The following is a 9,942-nucleotide window of genomic DNA, read 5'->3' on the forward strand; positions in this document are numbered from 1 at the left end:
TAGAGAGGGAGAGGGCGAGGGGGAGAGAGACAGAAAGAGGAGTTATGTAGGGGCATGTCTCAATTGCGCTGCATTTTATGAAGCACCAGGTGGCACTCCAACACTGTCATGGACTCAGCACTTTGAGCTCCCATTGCAAAAATAAAGCTGAATAGATTAAAAAGTATAAACATAACAAAGAACAATACAAGCAGGGCGGTCTTTGAAGAGTTGAACAGATAGAGACCTCAATGGCCTGTATAGCTGAAAGTATGCTGGACTTATTAAGTGCCAAAAAAAGGTTGGAGGATCCCAGAATAACTAGAGAAATGCATTTGCTGTCGAAAAGGCGTGTGGATGCTGTGTGCTGAAGGATCACCCTGAAAATGCTGAACATTCTGACATGTGAAAGCATATTTACTTGAAAGTATGCTGAAGTACAATTTTCCCATTCATTTGAATGGGGGAAAATTTTCAAAATAAAGCTAAATACTTTAAAAGGATGAAGTGTATAAAAATTCTGAGTTGAAGCATGAATGTCCTGGGGGAGCTGAATATTTTGATAGCTGAAAGTGTCAGGTTTGCCCGGCTGCACCTACTTTCTCACTATCATCTTGGATAAGACCAATGACCATTGTGTCATCTGCAAACTTTAGGAGCTTGACAGAGGGGTCCTTTTGGGAAATCCTGTGAAAACAGTAGAGGGGAGAGTACACATCCCTGGGGGGCACCTGTGCTTATTGTCTGGGTGCTGGATGTGGTTTTTCCCAGCCTCACCTGCTGTTTCCTGTCTATCAGCACGCTTGTACACTGACAGGTGGGGCAGGCACAGTGAGCTGGGTCAGTTTGGAGTGGAGGATTTCCGGGATGATGGTGTTGAATGCCAAGCTGAAGTCCACAAAGAGGGCCCCTGCATATGTCCCTGGGGAGTCGAGGTGTTGCAGGATGTAATGCAGTGCCATGTTCACTGCATCGTCCACTGACCTGTTTGCCTGGTAGGCAAACTGCAGGGGGTCCGGCAGGGGGTCAACGATGTCCTTCAGGTGGGCCAACACCAATCTTTCAAAGGACTTCATAACTACAGGGCGACAGGTCAGTAGTCGTTCAATCCACTGATGGGGGTTTTCTTGGGGACTGGAATGATGGAGTGTTTGAAGCAGGAGGGGACTTCACACAGCTCCAGAGACCTGTTGAAGATGAGTGTGAAGACAAAGTGATAAGCGTCTTTTATTGTTGTGTAGCAGTGGTCCAGTGTGACTTTGTCCCTGGTGGGACAGGTGACATGATGTCGGTATTTGTGCAGTTTGTGGATGAGATTTGCTCTGTTAAAGTCCCCTAGAACAATGAGTGGAAAGTCGGGATGTTCTAGCTCCAGGGTAGTTATCAGTTCTGCTAGGAGCCGTAGCGCACCAGCATTAGCCTGTGGTGTTATGTACACTCCCATTAGCATGAAACTGTTGAATTCACGAGGAGAGTAAAAGGGTTTGCAGTTGATAATTAGAGAAATGCATTTCTGGTCGAAAATGCGTGTGGATACTATGTGCTGAAGGATCACCCTGAAAATGCTGAACATTTTGATATCTGAAATTATGCTGAAGTAGAATTTCCCCATTCATTTGAAAGGGGCAAAATTTTCAGAATAAAGCTAAATATTTTAAAAGGATGAAGTTTAGAAAACTTCTAAATAGAAGCATGGATGTCCTGGAGGAGCTGAACATTTTGATACTTTATTTTTTTTTGCTGAAGTAGAATTCTCCCATTCATTTGAATGGGGCAAAAGTTTCAAAATAAAGCTAAATATTTTAAAAGGATGAAGTTTAGAAAACTTCTAAATAGAAGCATGGATGTCCTGGAGGAGCTGAACATTTTGATACTTTATTTTTTTTTGCTGAAGTAGAATTCTCCCATTCATTTGAATGGGGCAAAAGTTTCAAAATAAAGCTAAATATTTTAAAAGGATGAAGTTTAGAAAACTTCTAAATAGAAGCATGGATGTCCTGGAGGAGCTGAACATTTTGATACTTTATTTTTTTTTGCTGAAGTAGAATTCTCCCATTCATTTGAATGGGGCAAAAGTTTCAAAATAAAGCTAAATATTTTAAAAGGATGAAGTTTAGAAAACTTCTAAATAGAAGCATGGATGTCCTGGAGGAGCTGAACATTTTGATACTTTATTTTTTTTTGCTGAAGTAGAATTCTCCCATTCATTTGAATGGGGCAAAAGTTTCAAAATAAAGCTAAATATTTTAAAAGGATGAAGTTTAGAAAACTTCTAAATAGAAGCATGGATGTCCTGGAGGAGCTGAACATTTTGATACTTTATTTTTTTTTGCTGAAGTAGAATTCTCCCATTCATTTGAATGGGGCAAAAGTTTCAAAATAAAGCTAAATATTTTAAAAGGATGAAGTTTAGAAAACTTCTAAATAGAAGCATGGATGTCCTGGAGGAGCTGAACATTTTGATACTTTATTTTTTTTTGCTGAAGTAGAATTCTCCCATTCATTTGAATGGGGCAAAAGTTTCAAAATAAAGCTAAATATTTTAAAAGGATGAAGTTTAGAAAACTTCTAAATAGAAGCATGGATGTCCTGGAGGAGCTGAACATTTTGATACTTTATTTTTTTTTGCTGAAGTAGAATTCTCCCATTCATTTGAATGGGGCAAAAGTTTCAAAATAAAGCTAAATATTTTAAAAGGATGAAGTTTAGAAAACTTCTAAATAGAAGCATGGATGTCCTGGAGGAGCTGAACATTTTGATACTTTATTTTTTTTTGCTGAAGTAGAATTCTCCCATTCATTTGAATGGGGCAAAAGTTTCAAAATAAAGCTAAATATTTTAAAAGGATGAAGTTTAGAAAACTTCTAAATAGAAGCATGGATGTCCTGGAGGAGCTGAACATTTTGATACTTTATTTTTTTTTGCTGAAGTAGAATTCTCCCATTCATTTGAATGGGGCAAAAGTTTCAAAATAAAGCTAAATATTTTAAAAGGATGAAGTTTAGAAAACTTCTAAATAGAAGCATGGATGTCCTGGAGGAGCTGAACATTTTGATACTTTATTTTTTTTTGCTGAATTAGAATTTCCCCCATTTATTTCAGTGGGGCATGATTTTCAAAATAAAGCTATATATTTCAAAGGTATAAGGTTAAGAAAAATTCTGAAAACAAGCTTGGATGTCCTTGAAGAGCTGAACATTTTGATACTTTATTTTTTTTTGCTGAATTAGAATTTCCCCCATTTATTTCAGTGGGGCATGATTTTCAAAATAAAGCTATATATTTCAAAGGTATAAGGTTAAGAAAAATTCTGAAAACAAGCATGGATGTCCTTGAAGAGCTGAACATTTTGATACTTTATTTTTTTTTGCTGAAGTAGAATTCTCCCATTCATTTGAATGGGGCAAAAGTTTCAAAATAAAGCTAAATATTTTAAAAGGATGAAGTTTAGAAAAATTCTGCATAAAAGCATGAATGTCCTGGAGGAGCTAAACATTTTGATAGCTGAAAGTATGCTGAGTGTAGAATTTTCCCATTCATTTGAATGGGGTAAAACTTTCAAAATAAAGCTATATATTTCAAAGCTTTAAGGTTTAGAAAAATCCTGAAGATAAACATGGATGTCCTTGAAGAGCTGAACATTTTGATACCTGAAATAACTGGAAGTATGCTGAAGAAGAATTTTCCCCATTCATTTGAATGGCGCAAAACTTTCAAAATAAAACAAAATGTTTCAAAAGTCTGAAGTTTAGAAAACTTCTGAATAGCAGCATTAATGTCCTTGAGGAGCTGAACATTTTGATACCTGAAATAGCTGAAATTATGCTGAAGTAAAATTTCCCCCATTCATTTTAATGGTGCAAAAGTTTCAAAATAAAGCTAAATATTTCAAAGGTATGAAGTTTAGAAACATTCTGAAGAGAAACATGAATGTCCTTGAAGAGCTGAACATTTTGATAGCTGAAATCATGCTGAAGGAGAATTTCCCCATTCGTTTCAATGGGGCATGATTTTCAAAATAAAGCTAAATATTTCAAAGGTATGAAGTTTAGAAAAATTCTGAAAAGAAGCATGAATGTCCTAGAAGAGCTGACTATTTTGATAGCTGAAAGTATGCTGAAGTTGAATTTCCCCATTCATTTGAATGGGTCAAAATTGTCAGAATAAATGTAGAATATTTTCAAAAGTATGAAAGTTGCAAAAAACCTTGACTATATGCCACAATGTCCTGAAAAACCTGAACATTTTGATACCAGAATGGCTTTTCTAGCCGAATGTATACTGAACTTATTAAGATGTGAACATTTTCCTATTGGTCCCTACAAAGTAGGTAAAAGAAGTAGTATTGTGTGTGTGTGGGTGTGGGTGTGTAGGTGTTTGTGTGTCTGTGAGAAAAAAAGAGTAGTCCGACACACTGAGAAATACTAGAGTGTGGCTATTGAAATGCGACATAAAATGTAAATGATAATTATGCAAAAACCATAGAAAATATCAAAAAGCTGTTTATGGTATGAATAGCTGAAGAGTTGCTGAATAGTTATTAGTTCAAATAGTGGTTTTAGCTGAAGGTATGCTGAAGATATTAAGATGTGAAAAGTTTTCCCATTCATTTGAATGGGGCAAAATCTGCTGAAAAAAGCTAAATAGTTTAAAAATGATAAAAGTTACAAACAATAAAAATACAAGCAGTAATGTCCTTAAAAAGTTGAACATTTTGATAACTTCATGGCTGTTGTAGCTGAAAGTATGCTGAAGAAATTAAGTGCCGAAAAACGGACGGATCAAATCAGAATAATGATAAAGAACAGGATAACATAGTGTGGATGCTTCACAGCCTCCACACAATAATAAATAAAGAACAGGAGAGCATAGTGTGGATGCTGTAAAGCATCCACACAAAAAGAGTCTCTAGGTCTGTGGTACATGTCCTCTGTAGCACTGTGACATCTGTGCACCAACCTTCATTTATGTAGAAGCAGATTCCACCTCCTCTCGTTTTCCCGGACAGCTCCTTTACACAATCTGCTCTGAACACCTAGAAACCCGGTATTTGAATCGCGCTGTTCGCGATCGAGTCGCTGAGCTAGGTCTTTGTGAAGCACAAAGCAGCAGAGCGTGCAAAGTCAGAGTTTGTCCTGTTGACAAGAAGAATTTCATCCATTTTGTTGACCAGGGAGCGGAGATTAGCCAGGTGAATAGATGGGAGTGAGGTCCATGTTCCCCTCTTTCGTAACCACACCAAAGCACCAGAGCGATCTCCATGCCAGCAGGGTTTTTCCAGGTCTCATATATTGCTGCTGCGCCTCCGATCAGCATTCTTTGTTCACAAAAATCGGAGGAAGGTAGTTTGGTGTGAGTTGTCCGATATTTAACAGTTCTTCTCTGGTAAAAGTAATCCGGGATGAGTTGCACAAGACCAAGAAAACAACTCAAAGTGTTGTGTGTCAAAAATGTCTGCCTGGCACTTTGAGGCTCCTCTTGAATTAATCTTTTATACTGCTGAACTCTGGGCTTTTTGTTTTTTGGCAGTTTTGTTTCTAGACAGTATAAAAGGATTGATCTTGTGCAGTGTCACTGGAATCATAAGTGGGTTTACTGGGTATAATGTGGAAATCCACTTGCACTATCTGGGAATAGAATTTTTGCCATGCATTTATTTGTGCATCATGTTGCCTTACCTTACTAAGTGTTTGAGATTGTCCCACCAAAATCAATAAATTGGAAGCCAGGATGGAGAGGCAGAAATTCACCAAGATGATTGACCTTTCTGAACGGATATACCTACAAAGCAGACAACGAGAGATAGAAAAAGAAACGGAGAGTAGAGAGACATATAAGGTACAAATTAATGACAGACTGATGAGCTCTACAGCAACTTTTTGGACACTGCAGTCATTAACTTGCTCTGCCATCTGTTGTGTGTTATCAAAAACTAATCACCACCCCATGTAGTTAAACAGTTATACCATTTGATACTCATTAGGCCCCAGTGGAGATTTGGCACCTTGGAATACATAGAAAATACACTTTATTTTATTGTGGCAAGGGCCTAAATAGTGAGGACAATCCCACCTGTCCACACATTTGGGACACTACCAACTGTGTGTTTGTGTGTGTGTGTACATGTGCATGTGTATGCTCTCACCTCCAGAAAGCAGCATAGATTAGCAGCAGGATGAGCAGAGCGGTGCAGGAGACCGCACAGCCCACCATGAGGGGTACAGAGGGCATGCTGGTAGGACCCATGTCCTGAATAGCGACAGAAGGTGGAAAAGACAAAAGATAAAAAGGGTTAATTAATAATTAGGCATCAAATAATTAATTGAGTTTATTATTAATTAGACATTATTATATAGTGTACCTTGCTTAACAAGCCCTAAATATTTCAGTATATTATTATGCTAATTATAACTTAGCTGTCATGATGTTAGCTCAGCTTCAGCTTCTTTTGTGACATATTTTCCAAATGAAACAAAACATATTTTTGGCATATAATAAAGCATATTCCATCATTTAACTAACATGAACACAAGGTTGGAACTTACAAAATGTTATTTTGTAATGTAATGTATTGTTTTTGTGACCTTGCTTCATAAGAAGCTTCTTGAGTAGGTCAGTGTACATTTGTACAGCAACTACTGGGTTAGTACTGGCTTACAGCTACCCCACTAAGGATCTCTTACCCTTTTCAACAGTAATTGTACCCTCCTCTGTTGAATGTAATAATGCATGAATGTAAAATAGAAGTAGATTTTTTTCTTAATTAGATCAGCAAAGAAACTAAATCTGATCACACCATACCCTCCACCATGATAAATCTGAGGATAAAATAAGAGAGTTGTAATAGCTCTATAGTGTAACTATAGGGTTATTACAACTGGCTTATAGAAACCTCCTGTAATCCTCCTCTTTTGCTCAGCTCGGCTGCAAAAATGCATGGAGATAACTCAGCAAAACGCAAGCAACCAGTAATGAGAATGAAGACAGTTTCTGATATGTGATCTGCAATGAGCTAGTATTTACCCATGACAAATGTACAGTAGGGCATACCCTGTGTGATGCCCAGGGTTAGCATGGGAAAAGGGTATAAGAGCTGAAGCTAGACGTATAGCCAAAGAGATAAATAGGTGTGTGAGGGAAACTATTAACTGACTGGAATAAATCCTGTTCATTTTCCTGTCTTATAAATTAAAGTAATTATTGGCACATTTCCTGCTTTGCAATTACAGTATTAACGCTTACACTTCCTTGGTTGTACTTCCTTCAGTAACCCAACTTATAGCATGTTAATTATATGCAATTACATTTAATCAGAATTACAAGATTCTATTAGATGGATATGGAGAATCACTACACTGCTAATTATATTATTCAGAAAGTTGTTGTTTGTTACAAGCAGAGCATCTATTTTGACCACTATAATATCACCTATGTAACTTTGCCTGACATCACCTACAGATCTTACACAGTAATTATAATTTTATAGTTACTAAATCTTTCTGAGATAGCCAACAAACTACCAGGTATAGAATGCACAATGAGAGCCTGTATGGTTTAGGGTTAAAGAAAAAACTAGAGAAATACATTTCCTGTCGTAAATGCATGTGGATGCTGATAATCTGAAAGATCATCCTGAAAATTCCTGAAATCAATTGCTGAAACAGCTGAAAGAAAGAAATGGCTGAATTTCTTTGTTGTATAATCTGAAGGATGAGATGCAATAAAGTAGGAATGGCCTTGAAGAGCTGAACATTTTGATACCTGAATGGCTTTTCTAGCTGAAGGTAAAGGCTCTACTCTATTATAAAGCCTCGTCCGGTTCTCTCTACCTGGCACACGCAGCTCAAAAAGATCAAGATGTCTGGACCAAGAAACCTATATAATCTTAATCATTTTTTGGGCTAGCCCATGCTACACAGGGCATCAAAACCGTGACGTCACCTGATAAGCCAGCTTGCAGCTGACTCTAACGTTAGCCAAAACATGAGGAAAAGTCAAGGTGTGTGGCTGTTGTTTTCGTGGTGTGTATCTAAAACAATTGGACATAACCTTACACATTAAGACAAATATTAAGACTAGCATTACAGTTGACACTAACAGCTCTTTGCCTGTAACCTTGACCTGCCTGCAGTCTGCACTGCAAGTACATTACTGAACAGTTAACAGCCTGAGCTAGTCAATCTGTCTCCACTAACATTTCTAATACAACAGATCTCTAATCAATATCTATCTAACTAAGAAATTACCTAACAAAGGTATGCTAAATTTATTAATAAAATACTGTACATTTTGACACCTGGAAGGTATATCTACCTGAAAGTATGCTGAAGTACAATTTTAAAAAATAAAGCTAAATATTTCAGAAGTGTGAAGTGTTAAAAAATTCTGAGTTGAAGAATGAATGTCCTGGGAGACTTGAACACAGCAGCTGATAAATTTGATACCTGAAATAGCTGAATGTATGCTGAATTTGAAAATTCCCATTCATTTGAATGGGGCAAAACTTTCAAAATAAAGCAAAATATTTCAAAGGTATGAAGTTTAGAAAACTTCTGAAGAGAAGCATGAATGTCCTTGAAGAGCTGAACATTTTGATAGCTGAAAGTATGCTGAAGTACTTGAGACTTGAACATTTTGATACCTGAAATACCTGAAAGTATGCTGAGTGTAGAATTTCCCCATTCATTTGCAAGGGGCAAACTTTTCAGAATAAAGCTAAATATTTCAAAGGTATGAAGTTTAGAAAACTTCTGAAGAGAAGCATAAATGTCCTTGAAGAGCTGAACATTTTGATAGCTGAAAGTATGCTGAAGTACTTGAGACTTGAACATTTTGATACCTGAAATACCTGAAAGTATGCTGAGTGTAGAATTTCCCCATTCATTTGCAAGGGGCAAACTTTTCAGAATAAAGCTAAATATTTCAAAAGTATGAAGTTTCGAAATGACTGTCCTTGAAGAGCTGAACATTTTGATAGCTGAAAGTATGCTGAACTTATTAAAGATGTGAAAATAGTCCAACAGGACCCCACAAAGTAGTTAAAACAAGCAGGCGTGAACGTGTGTGTGTGTGTGGGGGGCGATAGAGAGGGAGAGAGGGAGGGGGAGAGAGACAGAAAAGGGAGTTATGTTGGGGCATGTCCCAATTGCGCAGCATTTTATGAACCACCAGATGGCACTCCAAGACTGTGTCATTGACTCAGCACTTTGAGCTCCCAATGATTTGTATTGCAAAATATTAAGCTAAATAGATTAAAAAGTATAAATGTTATAAAAAAAAAGGTTGAGTACAAGCAGGGATGTCCTTGAAGAGTCGAACAGATCAAGACCTCAATGGCCTGTATAGCTGAAAGTATGCTGGACTTAAGTGCCAAAAAAGGGTGGAAGATCCCAGAATAATATTAGGTTATTTCTTAGTTAGATAGATATTCAGAGATTTGTTGTCTAGAAATGTTTAGTGAAGACAGGATGTCTAGCTCAGGCTGTTAACTGCTCAGTTTAATTTCATGTGCTTGCAGACTGCATGTAGGCCAAGGTTGCAGGCAAAGAGCTGTTAGTATTAACTGTAATGCTAATCTTAATATTTGTCTTAATGTGTAATGTCATGTCAAATTGTTCTAGATACACACCACAAAAACAACAGCCACACACCTTGACTTTTCCTCATGTTTTGACTAACGTTATGGTCAGCTGCAAGCTGGCATATCAGGTGACGTCACGTTTGATGCCCTGCGTAATATGGGCTAGCCCAAAATGATTAAAATTATATAGGTTTCATGGTCCAGGGTCTTTCATCTTCCAAGCTGCCTGCGCGCGGGTTGGTGGTGGGAGAGATCTGGACGTGTAATGTTAATTTTACCTGTGATCCTCTGAATAAACCAGTACGGTTATTTTTTATAAAATCTAAAGCGGTCTGCTTCGTCTTATTGTGAGTTCCTGGTTTGAAAGAGCCGGAAGAGGCTTC

General features: G+C 37.4%; 1 protein-coding gene across 1 annotated transcript in view; it reads right to left on the reverse strand.

Moving 5' to 3' along the window:
* Positions 1–9,942, reverse strand: part of adgrb2 (adhesion G protein-coupled receptor B2) — a 230,056-nt gene that overhangs the window by 39,651 nt on the left and 180,463 nt on the right. Inside the window, exons 18-19 of the mRNA XM_020586396.1 lie at positions 6,125–6,228; positions 5,658–5,760 (exon numbers count right to left, since the gene is read on the reverse strand). Of these exons, the coding sequence (XP_020442052.1) occupies positions 5,658–5,760; positions 6,125–6,228 (207 nt within the window). The remainder of the gene's footprint in view (positions 1–5,657; positions 5,761–6,124; positions 6,229–9,942) is intronic.

The sequence above is a fragment of the Monopterus albus genome, unplaced genomic scaffold, assembly GCF_001952655.1.
Source record: "Monopterus albus unplaced genomic scaffold, M_albus_1.0 scaffold404.1, whole genome shotgun sequence".
In the NCBI taxonomy this organism is placed as follows: Eukaryota; Metazoa; Chordata; class Actinopteri; order Synbranchiformes; family Synbranchidae; genus Monopterus; species Monopterus albus.